Here is a 21,058-nt window from a genome sequence, read left to right on the forward strand (position 1 = left end):
CACGGCCGCCCCGGCCCCAGCCCCCAGGCCGCCGCCTCACGCCTCGCCCGTTCGCTTCTCCCCGGGAAGGGCTGGCGGTGGTGCGTGGGCGAAGTTTTAGGCCGCCTCCCCGACAGGCATGGGGCGGCTCGGGCCCGCCTCGCCTCCGAGGGTCCTACGAGGCGCCACGGCCCGGCCTGACCCGCCGGCAAGGCGGGGGGAGGGGAACGCCCGGCCTCCCCCGCAACGCAGCGCCGGGCCGGGGCCCTGAGCGGCTTCCACGCTACTTCAGGCGGCCTCGGCGCGCCCGGTGGCCCGCCCCTTCCACCGCGCCGACGCTCCTCCTCCCCCATCGTCCCAGCCGGGCGGGGGCAGGGGGCCGGGCCTTGCTGGCGCCCGATCTGCAGGGGGAAGGTGCGTGTTTTTTCCCCTGGTCCCCTCATCCTCCTCTTCACAGGGGCCGGCGGCCCGCGCTCTGCCGGGCCGGCCGTGCCCCTCCGCCGGGCTGCGGCGCTGTCCCGGGGCCGTGGGGGGCCAGGCTCCGCCGCCTGGCTCGGGCGAGGAGGGGAACGCGGGACCCGGCCCCGTCTCCTCACGCCGAGGTCTGGCTTTAAAGCCCTGCCAGCATATGCTGGGGAGCCCCCCGAAGTGGGGCCTTCAGCATTGGGCCCGGCCGGGCCTGCCCTAGGTCGGTGGGCTGCAGCCCCCAGCCTGGCCGCGGGCCACCGGGCCTGCTTCATGGCCGCCCTCCCGCCTTTCTCTGGAGGGGGACACCAGCTTGGTTGCCCTTCAGGAACACGGCCGCTCCACTATGTGACAAGAAATGCCAACTTAGCCTTGTCCTTCCTCTTAATTTAAAAGCAAATATTGACCCTGAGTTGTAGCTGGCTGTTGCACACGTGCTCGGGGGACGCATGGTTGGCATTAGGTGCGGCATGGTGCGCTGCGGTGACCTTGAAACCAACAAAGCCCACAGCAGCCGCTGGCTGAAAGCTATGCCACTGCGAATGGATAAAACCCATAAATACCAGATGGATGCATTAGATATTTAATTACATTTTACAGCCCACTTCATAGTGAAGAGGTCCCAGCATGTAGAGTGGTTTAATGCTTCTAAGTAGGAAAATCTAGTAACTAGTACTCATTTGATTTGTTTTGACAGGACTTTGTTCTTCAAAGACTACTTTTTTCAAATTGATGCAAAAGGGAAGAGTGTATGAGAGGCATTTTTATATATGTATATACATTTTTTGTTTATGTGTATATGCGAATACATATTTTATAGAAGTACTAAAATATATATGAGGGAGAAAAAAGCATGAAAAATGTAAGTTCTGCAAGCTGATTCAGACTTTGGTAAGGAAGTATTAAATAGGGAGGAGCCTTTTGAATCTAGTGGTTGCATCTGACAAGTTACGAAGTCTGCTCAGAACTACTGAAGAGAAAATTCAAAATACAAGCACTGGATTTCTGTTTGCTTGTTGATTACTTGTTTTGGGACCTGATCCTAAGTGCTGCATGAGCACCCAAAGCACCTGTTCAGAGGGCCACACATGTGCAACACCTGAAATCCTGATTACTTGTTTTGTAAGCCTTAATTTTCAAAATTTTGCCTGTCTGTGTTTTCAACTTTGTTCAAAATTAGATTAATTTTTACTGTTTCTTGAGACAGTTCCGCATCTGCTCACTCCTCTGTATCAAAAGACTGTAAGTGTTGTAATCTGTCGATGAAAGGGGAGCATGTGGGTGTTTCTTACAAAGCAATGCTTGGTATGAACGTAGAACAGATCCCCTGTGTGGGAATGGAAGAACTGCTTACATCTGTGTCTGTCTAGAATGCATCTCTCTATTTTAGCTAGAGAAATTCGTAATATTTAAGCTAGGGCGACAGAGTTTGGCCTTGATTTTGCTCTGGTTATTTTTCTGAGAGAATGAAGGCTTTTATTAAGAGCCTTTCTCATGCTTACCTACTATTACTTCTGAAATCATCTTGCAGTCTTGTCTGGTGTTCCTCCTGTTAGGTTATTACTTTGAATAAAACCTCAAACACTACTTTGCCCAAAGAAACCCTACAAAGCCTGCCATAGTAAGAGTTCTTACATCTCGTGTTTCCTTGTAAATTTTGACTCATTTCTTTAGACATACCCACTCTAGCTTGGGTAACAACTATGAGTTGTGCCTTGCAATCAGTTGTACTTTACCAAAACTTCAGTCTTTCAGATGAACTCTGTGCAGATATACTTGGATCAGACCCACCGCAACTTTAGAGATTCATACAAAGCCTTTGACTTACCCAGTCTTGTTTCTTGGTGTTTAAAATATATATGATTCTTTTGAACAGCAGAACAATTAAATACTGAATCAGATAAGAAGAGATTGCAGATCTGGGCTGGGGAAGACCAACCTGGCATTGACCCCTGTTGGGAGATATCTGTCAGTAAAAGCTCATATACATTCTTACTTGTTTTATAACATGGATTTGCAAATGTCTGCCTGTCTTCAATGCCAAATTGGGAAAGAAAGCAACTTACAGAGTCTCTCATCGTTGATACAATTGCATGAACTCATAATGCACATGGGATTCTTTTATCTATCCCTGCTATAGTGTATAAAACTTTCTCATTTTAAGATTGAAAACTTTGTCTTGTCATTTCTTCCTTTCTTTCCAGTTGTGGGAGGATGAGGATGAAGGATGGCAGTACATCTAAGGGATAACACCTGCAGGGGTGAAATATTTCTTTAAAAAGTACTTTGTACATAGAAATGTACAAAATGATTACAGTCTTGAAGCTCTACGGTTCTTTCTGTTCTGTCTCTACAGGAAATATTATCTGTCAAAAACTGCATTGCAGTAATCTTTCACGTTTTTGTTACCAGATGTCTGCAATAATCTTGAAGTAGTGAAATAAATGTAAGTTCTTTCTTCAGTTGACCCTAGTCACTTACATTTTCATTGTGATGGCAATGGTAAATTTTTAGCTCAGCTTTGTAATCTTCTAAATGCCAATTACTTGATTAAGTCAGTATTTCTGATAGAATCTGTAGAGAATGCTCTGCTCTTTTTTTGTTTAGGTTTTACAATATAAGAAAAAATTGTATGTCAGCTTGAGAAAAATGTTAACCTTGTTAGCCTGTAGTTTTAAAAAATGATAATTTGGGTACCTTGATCTTACAAGAGGATTAATTTCTGTTATTGAGACAGAGGGAATGGACCAGTGGTGGTGGGGTTGCTTTTTAGACTTTATTGATTTATTTAATGTTTGCCTGTTTATTTGCTTATCTGAAATGGAGAGCGTTCAAACACCCAGCTCATTTGGATTATTTTTTTCTGTCCTGGTATTAATAATAGTAATATTTTCTCAAGAGTCTTTTAAATCTAGTTAACATAGAAGTGTTTGATGAATTTTCTCCACAGTGGGTGAGAGAAAAATGTGAAAATCTCTTCGGTGCTGTTTCTGCCAAGAGGGTTTTGATAGAAGTATCTAATTAAGAGACATACAGATTAAAATGCATCTCAAAGAAGTTGTTTATATATTTTGGCAAAATGTTCCTCTTTACTACCTGTTTCAATCAGAGGTATGGTAAAAGACCTGTGATCTTAAAAACTGACTTTAAAAGATCCTAATGCTGTTTCAGAAAAGAAAAATTCCAGTCATATTTATCTCAATGCTCAAAACCAAATTTTAAATCAGTGATCCTTTTGTTGTATGAGAGGAGGTTCATCTCAGATCACCTATCATAGACATCTCTTACATCACAAGATTTATTTTAAATGTGCCTGAGTGACCATCCTACATTCAGTACAACAGTGACAGTTTCCACAAGCTCAGGATTTGCCCAAACCTGTTTTGTGACCCCACAGATGCAGCATCTTGTGCATCTGAGAATTGATGTCACCCCTGTGAGGCCTGGTTTAGTTCTGATGTGAGAAAACAGTTCTGGGTTTAAGTATATATCTGTTGGGTTGTTTTTTTTTTTTTACTTTCTGTTTCTCCAGTTGCTGGTTGTGGTGTCTGATCTTTCACTTAAATGCACTGATAGTACATTTCCTGCTAGAACACTCTGTATGAAAGGGAGTGAGATCACTCTTCTGCCTTCCCCCAATTTTTCTAACTTTCATCTGCTACATGTATATTGATATCCGGTGCCTTTAATTTTTGTGTTAGTATTTTTCAGAAGAGGCACTTGACTGTGAATTTACATAAGACAAGTGAGTCAAAAGTAATTTTATGTTTCAAGTAGCCCCACAAAAGGGGCTTATGTAATGTTATGCATGTACCAATAGACAATTGAGAAAGAAATGTGCTTTTCTGAGGCCTTAAAATGAGAGCTGAGCCAATAGACTCCGTTGGGAAAGCATCCACTTTTTTATCTGTAACTTTTGAAGACCAAAGCATAAATTTGATTCATCTGTAATGGTTTCCCCTTCTACTCTCCACAGGTTTTGAGGTTAGTGTTTCTGATCTTGTTGATTTTTACTGTTCTGAATCACAGGGCTCACCTTCTAGTGCCCTCTCTGGTCGTGTTCTCCCATACAAGACATGAGAGCTCTAATGTGGTGGACTGTGAAAACACTTATTGAAGTTTTAGTTTAATGAAATTCTTTATTGCTTTGGAAGCAGAAAGAATTGTAAGTAACTAATTTCTTTAAGATTGATCATATGCTGCAGTGGGCTATTAATATTTTCTCTTATGACAACTAGATAAGGCAGAAAAGTACATTACTAATCTCAGGTAATGTATTCAGTGCTGCTGAAAAATACACAGAGCAGACAATTTCTACCTCAGTGATGCACTGTAAGATATCCTAGAAAGAAAACAAACTCAACTTGATTTTAATTACTTGTTCAGTTTGGTTGTCATGAAATAGTTGTTGGGTAAGGAATCTCTGGAGGGTTTTCGGAAGTAAAAAAGTCTCAGAAATATGCTTGGAAAATTCTGTGCAGGCTCTGAGTAACTACCCTTGTCTAATTTACCTGCAGCTGCTGCAGAGGTCTCCACCCCACCCACCCACCTGTCCCTTGGTCAGCGATCCTCACCCAGGTAGGAGAGGTGGTGGAAAGAGCAGAGTTGTCTGCTCTTCAGGCTGCAGGGACCGCCACAGTCCAATCTTCCTTTGGGTAGTATATCCCCATTTTCTCTTTGGCAGTAACCTCGTGGTACTAATGCTCATTATTAATTTCTGCAAAGAATAAATGTTTTTTACTGGTTTGGTTCCCAGAACCAGCTTGCTGCTGACTCTATGGATGAAGTTCTAGTGCAGGTGAATGGCAGTTAGTGGAGGGCAGAGCCACTGTAGCTGGGACCTAGATGGACTTAAGCCACAACTGATCCAAATCTTCTGTTGCCCGGTCCATAGGCTGGTAAAATACACTTAACACTCATTTTAATATCCATTATGACTGCAACTAAGGTCTGTGATTCATGCTTCATTTTGTTCTTGTGTTTTACAGCTGAAGAGAAAACTTAACAGGAAGGGTGGTAATGAGCAGGATTATCTCTGTGGCTGCCCTTCAGAGAGTAACTAAATGAGGACAGATGTGCTTTTTTCCAGCAAGTGATGCCACCCAAGTTGGCAGATACATCTTGCTTTGTGGTGCTATCTGCTGTACACTAGAGCTGTGATTATTAAACAGACCTGGCATAGCAAACCCACCATATATGATAGAGGTGGATCATATGGGGGTAGTCATGCAATTTTGGACTGTTCTGGCAAATCTGAGAGAAGAGAAGGTGGTCAAACTTGAAGAAACTTGGAGAGAACAGCTTACGTTGAATGTCAAAACATCTCCTAAAAGTTTGCTGTGCTCTTAGCAGGTGACAGTGGTGTCTTCAGCCTCGCATCTGTATTTTGACTGGGACAGTGAATTTTTTGTTTCATTGAAAAAAGGGGTGGTTGAAATAACATGATTATCTTTCTGTGTTTATATCTTGCAGTAGGTGAGATGGAAACTCATTTGCAAGTCTTTTTCCCTAGAGGAAAAGCTATTTCCCAGTGCTAAGTGGTGTTTCTGTTAGCAGTCCTCTCATTGCTCAAAGTATGTCTGACTTTTTGGCCCAGAAAGATAATCCTTCTGACACAACAGCGTAGGTTATTTTGTGTTCATAAGCAAACAACACTTTATGCTTTCTCTAGTATGGGAATTTTGGTATGGCTAGAAATGGTATCTTTTTTTTTCCTCACATCATACTCTCCCATCTGATGTTATTTGTGAAGCAAGTTTCTGAAAAGTGTTTTATGGTTTAAGCTTTTAGGCTGAAATAAATGCATGTTTTAAGCTTTATTTGAGGAACTGTCATTATCAATAGTGATATATCCTGTGTTTCTTCAATCAGATCATATGGCAAGGTTTATTTAAGGTAGAAGCTTTAAAAACCCCACAAACATATAAAGTGAACCCTGTTTTTTTTCACTCTGACTTCAAGTCAGGAGATGAGCCCAGCACTTAAAAAAATGCACGGTATATATGTCTGTAAAGCATATCTGATGTTTCTATGAATGTTTTTAGGTGTTTGGGTTTTTTTGCTTTTGGTTTTTTTTTTCAAACCCAGCACCATTTTCTTGTGATTGTGGTGCAGCCCTCTCGGCTATCTCATCATTACATTACAAACCACATTCCTGTCAGTCCCACTGTCATGCATTTACAGGTCTCAAGGGTTTAACAAAGTCAGAACAGTTATATTTTGGGGCAGTAGTAGTAAAATTTTTAATTTTTTTCTCCCCTTTCACATGCTGCTTTATCTCCTTTGGCATTTCCTCATTGTTGTAATGCTGGAAGATACGGCACTTTGTTACTTCTGTTCTCAGTGTGTTGGTATTAGAATTAAATGTATTCAGATGAGAGAGTTGGCGTTGCTCAGCCTGGAGAAAAGATGGCTCTAGGGAGAATATTGTGGCCTTTCAGTACTTGAAGGGGGCTTATAAGAGAGGTGGAGAGAGACTTTTTAATGGGGTCTGTGGTGATAGGACAAGGGGTATAATGTTTTTAAACTAAAAGGGGATAGATTTAGACTACATATAAGGAAGAATTTTTTTACAATGAAGGTGGTGAAACTGGAACAGGTTGCCAAAGAGGTGGTAGATGCCCTGTCCCTGGAAACACTCAGGGTCAGTCTGGATGGGGCTCTGAGCAACCTGATCTAGTTGAAGATGTCCCAGCTCATTGCAGGGGAATTGAACTAGGTGATCTTTAAAGATTCCTTCCAACCCAAACTATTCTACGATGACTGTTTTCTGAAAATTTGGGACACACAGCCCAGTTGAGGAGCATGCAGACAGGAATAGGAGCATGGGAAAGTTCCTTTGAAGAATGTTATATAAAAATAACTATTGGGAGCTTATCAGTATGTGAACTGTATATAAAAAAAACAGATGCACACTGGATAAATAATAATTAGAGTAGGCATCTGTCTAATGCAGCCTCCCAAATTTATCAAAATGAAACATGCTGTCTAACATCTCCTGTCCCTACAGACAAGCAGCATAGGAAGGATGAAAGTCAGCTAATACTAGCTCTTCTTCTGGAAAACATTTTTAGCTGTGGTGAGGTAACAGCTGGGCTGTTAGCTGCAAGCATTGCTGCAACTGCGGGTGGTGGTCTGTGCAAGCTCAGCTGCTCATCTGAAAGCAGAAGGTAACTTTGCTGTAGAAAAAGCTTTACTCTAGGAATTAAATGAGATAGTAAACTTAAGAAATGTAGACTTCTTGCTGACCTTGCCTGCTCTCCAGGTGTTTATAGCTAAGTACGCTGTTCTTAACAGTTAGACCTTGTTGATAAACATGGAGTAAGGGGTGTAGGATTAGTGTTGCATCAGATCTGTTCCAATGGATAACTGGGAAGTCGTTGTAATCGGGGAGCAGGATTGATACATAATTCGTTGCCCAAAGCACTGTTTGTGTACCGGCCCATCTTCCAAATGGTTTCAAAGAAGAGCTTTCTGAGGAGTGACCCAAATATAGAAATCATGGAAGTGTGGGCACATGCAGTGAGACCATCATCCTGAAAGGATCAGCACTTCACTGAGAAGCCAAAGATGACTTTTTGGCTGCTTCTGAATGAAGGAGCAGTTGTAACTTCATGTGAAATCTACCTTATCAACTGCTCCTGCTTGCAAGATGATTTATGTGATAAAATCGAAACCAAGTGTAAGCAATCCTCCAATACCAGTTTCATTTTAATTTGGAATTGCATTTATTTCATGAAGAAACTGACATTTACAACATCTGGATTCGCTGAAGGAGATGGAGGCGCTGTTTTTTTCCTCATACTAGTAACACCAGAGCCCCAAATATTAAACGATTTCTTTACTCATGCTGTGGATAAAGCCCTCTGAATCTTATGTGATTATGACAGGGCAAATGTGTGGTTTTGAAAATCACCATTTCATAGCTAGATCAAAGTAAAATGGTTTAAGTGGGTTGTTTCTGCAAGCTTTTGTCTCCTTAATGATTAGTGTTGAGACTAGCAATACTTAAAAGGCTGTGTTCCCAAAGCTGTTCTTGCAGAGGACTACTTAGCAGGTAGGATAAAAGCCAGAGCTGTCCTCATACCCAGGGTCCCTGCCCAGTTTAGTAACACTGGATCTAAATAGCAATTTAAAGAGTGTCTAGATAGCTTCACTTTTTATTGTGTTCCAGGCATAACTTCTTCAGCAGACCCAGGAGCTTGTGACTGTCACCTGCAATACCAGAAGCATAGGATGTATAACTGGGTTCTGGAAAAGGAGCTGTGGGCTCTCTGGGCTCTGCTTGGCTGAAGGCCCTGTGTGAAGTGCTTCCTGAGCTCAGGTGCAGTCACTCACCTGGGCCTGGTATGTTCTTGGCAGTGGTGGTGAGCTGGTTTTCTCAAAGATGGCCCGTGTAAAAACTTCTCTGGAGTTTGGGAGCTGACACCTGTGTGTCAGCTTTTCCTCATGCAGTCTGAACTATGCAGAAGTAATTAAGACCTAGGAGGAATATTCTGGCTGTTTTGTTTTCTCCTGTACTTTTATGGCATAGTTTAATCTCTGAGTGTTATTGGTCAGGTGCAGGGTCAGAATCATGTCAGTGCAAAGTCAGTAAGATGCTGTAATATCGTATTTGCAGGGAGAAGATTGATCACATTCCGTCTTCAATAGTGTTGCAGATGCTGTAAAATGTGTGCCAGAAAATGATGTATATGTATACCTAGTCAGCTTATGTTTGCCAAAGTCAGTCTCTTCCCTTAGCATGACACTCAAGTACAGTATCAGCTTTTGTATTGTCACATTCAAGACCCTGCTAAGCACCTGAATCAACCATATGGTACCACAGATAGATTGGCAGCTAGGATGAAGAACCTGTGAGGATTTTGAAGGCTAGATCTCTATTTGTTTTTCTAATACCATGACATTCAAGCAATAGTTGTGTTGAGAAAAGGGAGTTTCATAGTTCATTAAACTACCTTCCTTCTCACAAATATTTTTTCCCATTTGGAAAGCTATCTCTAGGGTAGCTCCTGAATAGGTTTTGGCAATGGTACTTCCATCAGGTATTCTGAAGGTGCTGTTATAATAACATTAGTCCAATGCTGCTGCACTCAAGTACTCTAATTTAAGCACATGAATGGGGTTCAAATGTATAAATTGCTAGTATAGCTGCTTTTCCTGGTGATAATTCTGTGTACTGAGAAATCAACACAGTCCTCTAAAAGGCGTTTTAGACTCTTGATTAGACTTTGAACATCTGCTCAGGTTTATGCTGTCACTTTTTTGGTTGCTTCAGAGAGAAGTTTCTTTTGTTTCAGCTGTTTTCTTAGAATGGTAATTCATCAAAAGGTATTAAGAAATTGGCGTCCATTCATTCAGGTTTCGGCTATTCTTTGGTTCTCCGCAGTGTGTTGCTCTCTTCTGCATTAAAAAACAAAGCAACTGTAGCTGGTAGTAGCAAGATGTATGTTTGGGAACTAAATATTCAAAATTACCTTCAAATTTTGCATTGAGGTACTTTCACATGAAAATTTTATACATCCGGGCTTCCCTGTGCATATTTTCTCATGCTTGGATTTAGTCTACACAGAAAATTGTCAGTTTTTATCTGAGATTTACCAACCTATCTGAGCTCAGTGTAAGTTGTTTCATGGGTTACCTGCATGAGGGATCTTCTGAGTTCACTGCATGAGAATTCTGGAGAGAAATGTGCCAGCTGTGTGAGTGTGCGAACAAAAATAAATTGAGAACAGACATTTTCAAATACTTATTGCTAGCAAGCTAGATACAGTAATTGTTTACATTTATAACTATTTTGCTATCCTCTATTAAAAAAAACCCCAACAATACAACTGAAACACATCTTTAAAAATTCAGTTTTGCAAGTAGAATTTCATGGCTCAGAAAAACAGGAATTGTCTTACCCAGACTCACTGCTGTCAGCATTTGTTACTGCCCTCTCTGTAACTGGGGTGGTGTGTTTACTCTCGATATGTTCTTTGAGGGCTTTGTTGGTGGTGTTTTTGTTTTTTCCACTTTGTTTTCCAGATCACTTTTTATAATATGGCCGTTTGCTTCACTGCAGCAAGCTTTTGACTGGCTTCTATTGCTGTCAGGAGAAAGGGGGCTGAGTGGTCATGCTAATTGAAATGTCTTTCATGTGGCAATTGAATTGCTTGGAGATGTCACTTCTGGGTTTGTCCTCTTCCGATTGCTTGTCCATTCTGTCTGTCTGTAGTTATAAGTTCCCAAATGCACGTTTGTCTCAGTATATCTGTGTAGTGGGTAGTACTGTGGACCCTGGTCTTAAATGGTCTGAAATTAATGAATATAGATGGATGTCTGTTGTCATAACTGACATTTTTTTGTCCTGCAGTAGCAAAATCGTTTGATAATTTTTTGATCTCTTAAATGGGAGTAAAATGGAGAATTTAGAAGTTAAATGCAGAATCAGAACTGCCTCATGCATGGTAGCTGTAGTGCTCCATGATCAAATGTGTGCTGCACTGGGGCATAACTTTGATGAAGAAATGGTGTTGGAACTTTCCTCAACATCAGGAGGAGATCTGGTTTTGCTAATTTATTCCTCAGAATTGGCTGAAAACCAGTTTTCTATCAAGCTCATTAAGTAAAGAGTATTTATCTTGTTTACAGTCTGTTCTTTGCCTTGGTTCTTTATGTTTAAACTTCTTAAGCTTGCTTTTGCTTGTATGTTGCAGTGCAGTCTGTGATGGGATGATGCTCCCAACTGTACTTTGCCACTGATCTGTAGCAATTTGTGTCTGATGTTGATATGTCGGAATACAGTATGATATTTAAGTGCCAATATTATGCTCTAGTGAATATGATGCAATCATAAATGACATACTTCATAACATATCATTGAAATTAATATCCTTTCCCACCCTTAATATAAGTAGAGAAATGTGTGCATTATAAAGATCTTTTTTTTTTTGTCAGTTGTAATGAGAAATTCTTGACGCTGTGCCTTTTTCATATAGTTGTATTTACAAATTCATCCTTTATTGCTCTGGAAAAGGAAGGCTCAGTGGGCATATCGTACAGTATGGAGGCAAAAGACTAGAATATCAGTTTTCTTAACGAGTCTAGCAATATGTTCACCAGATTTCTCAGCTTCACAAAACTACTTGAATGTTGTTACTACAGCAGTATGAGGAGCATACTTTTTCTTGGGACAGTAGACTGCATGAAAAAAACTAGCAAATAAAAAAGATGTTCAGAAAAGTTACAGTGATTTTAACCTGGATTTTTTTTTTTATAATATTCTTAAATATCGCATCATATTTAGCAATGCTGAATAATTATTGACTTAATTTGGAATTGTGGTGCTACTTATAGTCTGTAAAATGAGACTGTAGGTATATAGAATAAAATAGCAGAAAACTTGGCCTGTTGCACTCCATTACATAATTATTAACTAAGGTTACTTATTTTGGTGGTTCATATTGGCAAATATTCTGACCGTTAATAACATATAGACACCTTTAAAACAGATTTAATTGTTGGAAGGAGACATCAAAGTATTTGTACTTTCTGGCCAAAATCTGGAGCAACATAAAGCATACATGTGTTCAGTAGGGTTGAACAGCCTTCTGCTGGAATGCTGCTTGGAGGAGCACCAAGAAGTGCCTGCAGGTGCCAGATACTTGGCAATTTGATTCCTTTTTGGCTTTCAAAGGCATAGCAGACCCAACCTGTGACAAGAACAGCCCTGCGCTGACTATTGCTAATGAAACTTGGTTTGCTCCTGTTACAATATCCATCCATCAACTTTAGCAGCTTTTGCTATCCAGGGATATGGATTGATCATTTGCTCATAGCTCATACTTTCTGTTTTAGGCTTTCTCCTGGTATGACGATAAGTTTCATCCTTTGGCCAGATGCAGCTGCTAGTCTTTCAATAAAAACTTGAAAAGAAAATATTTAGCATCAGAATTGTGGGAATAATTTAGCTAAATAACAGCATACAAGATGTCTTGTTGAATGTGTTTTGAAAAAGAAACTTAGTTTAGAATTTTGGGTGATAGATGTTTAAGTGTGGGGCCTTGCTGGCAATTCTTAAGTGCCCCTTAATTTGCGCCTCTTGTTTCTCTCTCTTGGGTATTTAATTCTTTTCTATATATATATAAGAAAGTACAGAAAATACAGAAGAATTCGTAAAAGATTTCTGTGATTATATTGCCTTAATAAAAAGGGTGTGCTTTTCTCGTGTTGGTAATGCTAAAAGAAAAAGGTGCAGTTTTAAAGAGTTTGTGTCTATATTATGTGTGTTTTTAGTGCAAAGATATGTGTCTATCCCAAGGGCCTTTACAGTCAAGAAAGGTTCCTTAAATTAGTAAGAGGCCATTAATGTTTTGTCTCAGTGTGTGTGTGTGTGAATATATTTATTTTTTTCATAGTTTTCATAGTATTTCTACATCTGAAGGCAACTTGTCTTTTTTTTCACACTAGAGCAATAGTTGCAGACTTGAAGGAGGTGTCACTGAAGTTGAGCATCAGAATAGCAGATAAATGCAGCTCTGTTCTGTTCTGTTATGTTTTGATTTAATTGTCCAAAATAATCTTTCGCACCCTCCCCCAAGCTGTCTTTCAATGCCATCAGTTGGCATTAGCTGTGTACTTTGGCATTCATTGTAATATGAACAACATTGTGTATTTCAGTGTCATTGTTTCCTAACTGCCTTCCTTTCATTAAATATTTCTGTTCTGTTCAGTTGTTCTCATCTAAAAATCCCACTGAATTCCCATCTTTTGCATCTGAAAAGATAATGTACTCCTTTTGAGAACTCTTTGTATTTTGAATGCTCGTTAAGAGTAATATCAGCTGCCACATGGCCTAAGCATTGCTCAGTGGTAATGTCTTATTTTTATTTTTTTTATTTTTTAAACTTAGTTTTTGTCCTGGCTGTCACTGCCTTAGTTTTTGTCTTGGCTGTCACTGCTTCTTAGGGAAGTAGCAGACTAGTGTTTCTGTAGCTTTGTTGATACAGTACTCTGCACAAGGATTAGGGTGTGATTCTTCAGGATTAGTGCCATCCGGTTTAGAAGCAGTTACTGAATAAGATTATATTAAGATAGCCTGTTACTATTCTGAGGCTTGGAGGTGAAGAAAAAGTGTGGTTCCTTCCACCGCTTCCTTCCTATGTTAAGCTACAGTACTTGCACTATACAGAGTATAAATAGGCCATGAACTTTTCCTTTTGCCAAATGAGGAGCTATGTGTGCAGTATCTCTGGGGACGTTTGGACTTTCTCTGTTTTAATCCGTAGCCTTCTTGAAACATTTCATTTCTTACACTGTCCACATAAGTCAGTATCACTACCTGGGTGTATATGGTCATACACTACTAGGTCACACTTATCTTGTCAAGGATTTCAGGACATTAGCTTCAGTTGTAGCAAATTAAGATAGTTCTTCTGAAGTTGGTAAAGGTAATGCAGCTCAGGTGTTTCCTTTGGAGTTTTAGACTTTTTGGTCCAAGTAGTAAGATTTTGTATTGTATTCAAAGTCTTGTATCGATATTGTGATATACTCATCTTTTTCTTAGCTTTAGATGTTAAAAGGCTCATCTTAAGTAAATGTAATGTAATGTAAATGATAACTTTGACTGTGAGTGTTCCCAAAGCCAAGATTTTTCAACTGATTAAGTGTTCTCCCAGATAAGGAATATTGACAATGCTGGAAAGCAGTCTTTGAGGAATGTCTGCTTTTCTGCTTCACTCTTCAAGATCATAAAGCTTTCTTCCCCACCTCCCTTATCTTAGTGATGGAAAAACTCTATGACTTTATTTTTAGGCAGAAATCTCCTCCTCATTTTGCAAGTCCACCTAGCCTTCCAGCTATCCTACTCCACAGCTGTCACAACAAACTTTCTTTCAGATGCTATTAAGTGTATCAGACATCACTCTGCAGCATGTGAGTTTGTTACCCTGGGGCTTTTCAGTCTATTCTCATGTTATCAAAACCACTGTGTGATTTCAAGGTTTCCTACATTCCTTGGAGGAAAATCAAATGGTACATGGTTAGGAAACTTATAGATACTCTGCAGATTTAGCAGATCTCTAGCAATTAAGTGGTTAATATCCTCAATTTATTGTTTTCTTTCCTCATTTCCCATAACCATGACTTTTGTGAACTCTCTGTATTCTTTTGTCTGTATTTTCAACTGGGATTTTGGGAAAACTTTGCCACACTGGAGAAGAAGCATTGCTCTAGCTTTGTTTATTCTATTTCTGTTCCCTTTGCTCCTCTTTCAGTTATCTGATTGCTGTAGACAGTGTTCTCATCTGAGATATTTTTTTTATCCTTTTTCTCTCATTCTTCTCCATCTGTTACATTTAGGTAATTTGTGTTGTAATGATTTTAATGGCGGTAACACCAGTTAGCCTTGTTACAGATTAGGTATTCTAAAGCTCTTTTATATAAGGGCACCATAAAAGATGAAGATCCCAATGATCTTGCCCTTTAGCATCAAAGACAGTAGTTATCTACATACGAATGGATCAGGACATAGGTGGAAGCATCCTTAAAGTAGCTGTTTAGCTACTATTAAACATTGCACTACCAACATAGCATTGTGTTGTACATTTCATTCTCTTTCATACTCATTGGAGGTGGAAAACACTTTTTTCTGCCTTTAATTTATCATTTTCTTCTGCAAGGGAGACCTAGAACCTGTCTCCCTTGATTTTTTTAAACCTTTTCAGCTTGTGTTTATGGCTTCTTTTTATATTCTGAATCACACATTGAGGTTGGAAGACATCTTTTGAGCTCATCTAGTCCAAACCCACTGTTTAAGCAGGGTCACCTGTGACAGGTTGCCCAGACTTGTGCACAGTCAGCTTTGGAATATCTCCCCATATGGATGCTTTACAGTCTCTCTGGGCAACCTGTTCCAGTGTTTGAGCACCCTTACAGTTAAAAAGTGCATTCTTGTGTTCAGATGGAATTTCATATGTTTCAGTTTGTGCCTACTGCTTCTTGTTCTGTTGGTGGGCACCACTGAGAAGAGCCCAGCTCTGTCATCATCTTTCCTTCCCATCAGGTATTTATACCCATTGATGAAACCCCTCCTGAGTTTTTTCTTCTGCAGGCAGAACAGTCACAGCTCTCTCAGCTTCTCCTCAGGATAGGTGCTCCAGTCCCTTAATTATCTTCATGGCCCTTTCTTGGACCCTAGTATGTCTCTTTTGCACTGGGGAGTCCAGAAATGGACAAATACTCCAGGTGTGGCCTCACCAGTGCTGAGTAGAGGGAAAAGATCACCTCCCCCCACCAGCTAGCAACGCTCTTCCTAATGTGCAGCCCACCAGGCTGCTGGCCTTGCCATGAGGTTGCGTTGCTGACTCATGCTCAGCTTGTCCACCGAGACCCCACGCTCTTTCTCTGCCAAGCAGCTTTCCAGCTGGGTGGCCCCAGCCTATCTATGTGCGTGGGGACAGGTCCTCCCCAGATGCAGATCTTTTCATTTCCTCTTGTTGAACTTCGTAAGGTTCATGCCTGCCTGTTTCTCCATTCGCTCTGAGGGGCAGCACAACCATTGTGTGTACAGCCACTCCTCCTAACTTTGTATCACCTGCAAGTCTGTTGAAGCTGCATGCTGGCCAAGCATCCAGATCGTTAATGGAAATGTTGAAGAGTATCGGACCAAGTACTGACTTCTAGGGGACACCAGTAGTTACTGGCTGCCCACTAGATGTCATACGAATAATCAAAACACTCTGAGCTTGTTTGTTAGTTGGTTTTCGATCCACCTTGCTGTCAGCTCAAACAGTTCATACTTCATCAGCTTCCTTAAGACCTTATGGGAGACCGCTGAATGCCTTACTAGTGTTAAGGCTAACAACATCCACTACTCTCCCCTCATCTACAAAGCCAGTAGTTTTGTCCTAGAAGGCTGTCAGGCTGATTAACCATGATTACCCTTTGGTAAATCCACGTTAACTATTCTGAGTCACCGTCTTGTCCTTCATAAGTTTGGAAATAATTTCCAGGAGGATTTTCTCCTGTCACCTTGCCAGGGGATTGAGGTGAGATTGACTGGCTTCTAGTTCCCTCTTGAAAGCAGGAGTGACATGACCTTTCAAATATAATTGAGAGTGGCCTCACAGTGACATCAACCAACTCTCCCAGCATTTGTGGGTGCAACCTATCAGGCCCCATGGATTTACGTATGTCCAGCTTGTTGAAGTGCTCCCTAACCTCATCTTCCCCCACCAAGGGTACATCTTCCATGCTCCAGATTTCCCGTTTGAAATGTTCTGCTAGGATTTTGCAGGAAGAAATCTTTTTCTTCTATAGAGTATATTCAGACCACATCCTTCCTTCTGTATATGGATCCAGGTATGGCCTTGGCTGGATGCCCCCTATCCACTTCACCTGAAGCTAAAAGAACTGGAACTGTTTTACATTACTGCCTTTTAGCTTTATCCTCATTTTGGACGACAGAGTTTCCACCGTTCCTAAGTGTACTCTTGCATCCTGGAAAGCTGAGAGCCTGTGTAGCCCTTTAAGCTGGAGGTGATTAAGCCCTGAGCCCTGCTGAAATTTCTGAAGAGGCCAGATTCATCTGGTATAAACATGCAGTGTCTAATATGTGAATGGCTTTCAGTTCTGCCCAAAATGGGGAGAGGAGCAATGGTGGCTCCCACTTTTTGCTTTGTTATATTAGTGATTAGAAGTCCCCTTGAAGAAGTGAAAGGTGGGAGTTGCAGGTTTCATATGATCTTGATTGCTTCACTTTTCAGGAGAATACCCTACACATGAGGCTGCAAGCAAAATCGAAATGGCACCATTCTGTGTCCTTCCCCTGCATGCGAGATTTACAGGGTCAGAGGAATAAAGTAGAGGGATTGTAACCTCTAAAGAGCATCCTTGCTTCCTGGAAGGGCAAGGGGAATCCCAGATTCTTATCCATAATTTAGAAAATGGTTAATTTATACTGAAGAGACATGGAGTGCGATGCATTAATAGGACTGGGAGAAAGGACTGTACTTCCTCAAAGTGTGTTTTCTTCCTATCTCATTTTGCTCTAAACTTATAAAGAAATTCAGTGAATAATTAAACACATCAAACAATTGTGACTGTCCTGTTATTTTTTTTTCAATTTGGCTTGCACTGTGATGTTCATTTGCTGAGTCCTAATTAGCGAGATGTGCAAAAATCAGTAGTCTCTTTTCCCAGATGATTTGTTGGAGTGATAATGTTGCAGAGACTGGGACAACAGATGTGCTATTCTTTCCCTGAATTAGCAGTGGAGTGATTCTTGTACTGCAGTCCGAGTGAGTACAACGTTATTTTACCTAGCACGGGATTATTGCTGAATGCTGCTAACTTTTGGACAGATTATGCTGGACTATTCAAGAAAAGCACAATAAATTACGTTCCCATTCTTTTGTCCTTTCCCAGGGTTTGAATTCAGTTACACTCCTCTTAGAATGCAGTGGCAGTTAGTGAAACGCTGTGCGTGGCAGGAGTATGTTACATCCATAAAAGCTGCAGAGACATGTATGTTCTCAGTGTTTAGTGGAAAGTTCTTGGAGAAAGTTTGTCTTGTGAATGCATCTCCTCTGGGGCAGCCTTTGGAGTAAGGGTGCTGCTGGTTTTGAATGCGGCCAGAAAGAGCAAAGGAAGTATGTCTTCGTTACGGGCAGTGTGATAACTGTGGTTGCATTTCTCCATTGAAAAAATGCATGAAATTGGTAGCTGGGGGGTTCTTTGAGGTGGCCAATACTAATTAAACAATCCCCCTGTGTCTTCTGTTTAACAACTAAATGTGTCAGCTTTGGTAGATTCTGCAAACCCTTAAACAAAACCCCAAACCTTAAGTTTTTGAACCTAACTCTACAAAGTTGTTGTCTTACTGCAGTCAGCAAGAATTTGTCTTATGGCAGAAATCAGTTTATCTTGCTTGCTTGTTTGTGGATGAGCTTGGCAAAACTCAGGGAATGAGCATGGTCATCCTGAGAAAATTACTGATGTCTAGCAGAGGATGTCTATGAGCATGTAATTAACTGGTCCAAAGGGAAAGAACATGGCGAAAGTACAGAGCATAGCAATAAAAATACACCAATGCTGTCTGTGTAGTATAACCACAAATAAACAGTAACTCAGACTATAAAAGGCATTTTGCAGTTCTCTGTTAGTGTCCTGAGATAACCCGTCTTCTGTTCCTGGTTGTGTAAGACCTGCCTGTCTTGCAAAGAGAGAAGATATCTGTGTGATAAATTTTTTATTCATAGATGAAATCACAGATGATTTTTGTTGTTCTTTTGGGAAAATGACACGTCACTGTGAAGAATTTGTTGCTGCCTCGATCTCAAGGTTAGGGGACATGAATAGTTAAGGAGGGTAGCTTAATATTCTCATATTGCTAAAGCTATTGTTTAACTTGCTGTTTGTGAAAAGACCCGTAAAGGCCTGTGAAGGGCTCCGGTTTGTGCTAGTTATGATGTGAGCTGGGCTTGGTGACTCCAAAACGTTTGTGCATGTGGTTTTTAAGGGGGGTTGTTTGGGTTTTTTTGGTGGTGTCAGTCCCCGTGCTGACACACACACCCCCCCCCCCCCCCCCCCCCCCATTCTTCTGCTGGTTTATCTGGTTTATGGATCCTAAAAATGTGGTTTAATCCTTTCACCTTTTGTGTGTCTTAATTCTGCATTACACAGCCAGCATTTCAGATGGCCTTTTATGAGTGCATGCCTGGTGGGTCATCCCCCCTTCTTGGGAGCTGATCAGAAAGCTCTCACAAAAATTATGTGGGTTGCCTCTTCTGTTTCCATTGATGAACCTGTGCTTCTAAGTGCCTGTGTAATTCAGCTTTTCCTAGCATACTCTGCCACTGTTACAGTGAAGCTTCTCTGGGGGAATAATGGGAGAAAGATCAGAAGTAGCAACTGCATCTACCTGACTTACATCTGAATTTCCCAGATTCTTGTTTATCTCAGCATGTTTCTTGAACAAGGGGAAGTCAAATGAGTAGTTCCTGCAACCTACACTGAGATAAAGATTTCTTGGTGGAAATAAAAACATGCTGAAACTAAGAGAGGACAGGAAACAAAATGAGACAGGGTACATATTAGATCTATGTCAGAATTCTTTGTATATTAAGGTAACTTCATTATGTCAGAGGCTTATTTTTCTTTATTTATTTTGAGCAAATGCTGGAAAATGGTCCAGAATGAACATCTTGAGAAAATGAGTTCATCTATTTTTGGTTCTTTGTAACAAACAGAAGTGGAAAGGTGGTTTCTTAGCTTAGATCATTCAGAATGCAGCTCGCAGAAGCTTTGAGTACAACTGTGGCATGTACTCCCAGAGGCACAATACTGGTGTAACCTCACCTTTACTCTCTCAAGAGCTGGCTCAACTGCTGGTTTGCTGTGTGGCTTCTGGTGGTGCGAGGTTAATTCAGGAATATCCTGCAATCAGTGTTCTGTGGCAGTCAGATGAGGTAGGTACTCTAGTCCCTTCTGGTATTATGATTTACAAAGCTATTTAGCTATTGTGAAATTTGCCTACTCCATAAAATGACTGAGAATTAGTGCTCAACTAAAGCTCCTGTAGTGTGCAATTGTCTGAAAATAAAGGAGGATTTTTCTTTGTATTTTGCATGTGAATATAATATGTGGATATAATGTATGCAAATACATGTGTATATACATATACACACACTCATACCTCCCCCCTACCTTCGTACCGGCTCTTATGCATATAACATCACAGACCAAAAATACAAGTATGTTGTCATGATTCCTCAGGTCAGTGATTATAAAATGAAAAGTATAGCTCTCCAGAAATACTAAATAAATACAAACTGAGAAGAAGGATGCGTGGAAATCTTAACAGCAAAATCTAGTAATAATTCTGCTGTGCAGGTCTGATTTACTCATATTTTATCCTTGTTAGCCAATTAATAGGTCCTTTGCTATTTGTAGAACAATTGTTTCCAAGTAAAACATATTTTGTAGAGTAGAAGCTAACATTTGCCTTTAATGTTACTGTTTTTTGAGGCAAATTACTTTCTTTTTCAAAAATACAGGTATTGCCATGAAAGTCCATGAAAATGGCAAAAGTGCTGAATCGAAATTTTTTTTGAGCTAGTTGTAATTTTCACTTCACTTGGGTGTAACTAATTACTGTTTTTTCAAGTCCCATAACAGCTGCAGCTATAGAGCTGATTTAAAGGTCTTATTTCCTATTGCTAATTTTTATCGTCCAAACTGCAGCCTGATTTAAATTCAAAGGAAAATGAGACAATTACATTTCCTTTGGTGAAGACCTTTATATCTTGGGTTTGGGTAATCTTACTTCCAGTGTTATAGAAGAGTTTTGCAACAACTCCAACTGATTTCAGGTTTTTGGGTTTTTTTTTGTCAGTTCAATTAATAGTATAGAAAACCCGTCACTTTTATGGGATTGAAAATTTGTAGTATCTTAAAAATTATAACTTTTAATGATAAGATGGATAAACTATTAAGCATTAAGTCTTGGTATTCAACACAGGATCAGTACCCCTGGTGCTGTACCTCTCTACGATGCTGCTGAATTTAGTCCTTCAGAGATACACCAGTTAATAAGAAATGGTCATGGATTTATGCAGTATAGAAATTCATA

General features: G+C 40.4%; 1 protein-coding gene across 4 annotated transcripts in view; it reads left to right on the plus strand.

Moving 5' to 3' along the window:
• Positions 1-201: 201 nt before the first annotated feature.
• CPQ (carboxypeptidase Q) overlaps positions 202-21,058 on the plus strand; it is a 158,452-nt gene continuing 137,595 nt past the window's right edge. Inside the window, exons 1-2 of one of the 4 annotated variants that reach the window (XM_040587388.1) lie at positions 202-393; positions 1,467-1,566. In XM_040587388.1, coding sequence (XP_040443322.1) covers positions 1,498-1,566 — 69 coding nt within the window. In that variant the 5' untranslated portion in view covers positions 202-393; positions 1,467-1,497. Of the gene's footprint in view, positions 394-1,466; positions 1,567-2,800; positions 2,891-21,058 lie in introns of those variants that run through there. The other 3 variants (XM_040587385.1, XM_040587386.1, XM_040587387.1) reach the window with 3 other exon arrangements.

The sequence above is a fragment of the Falco naumanni genome, chromosome 3, assembly GCF_017639655.2.
Source record: "Falco naumanni isolate bFalNau1 chromosome 3, bFalNau1.pat, whole genome shotgun sequence".
NCBI classification, from domain to species: domain Eukaryota; kingdom Metazoa; phylum Chordata; class Aves; order Falconiformes; family Falconidae; genus Falco; species Falco naumanni.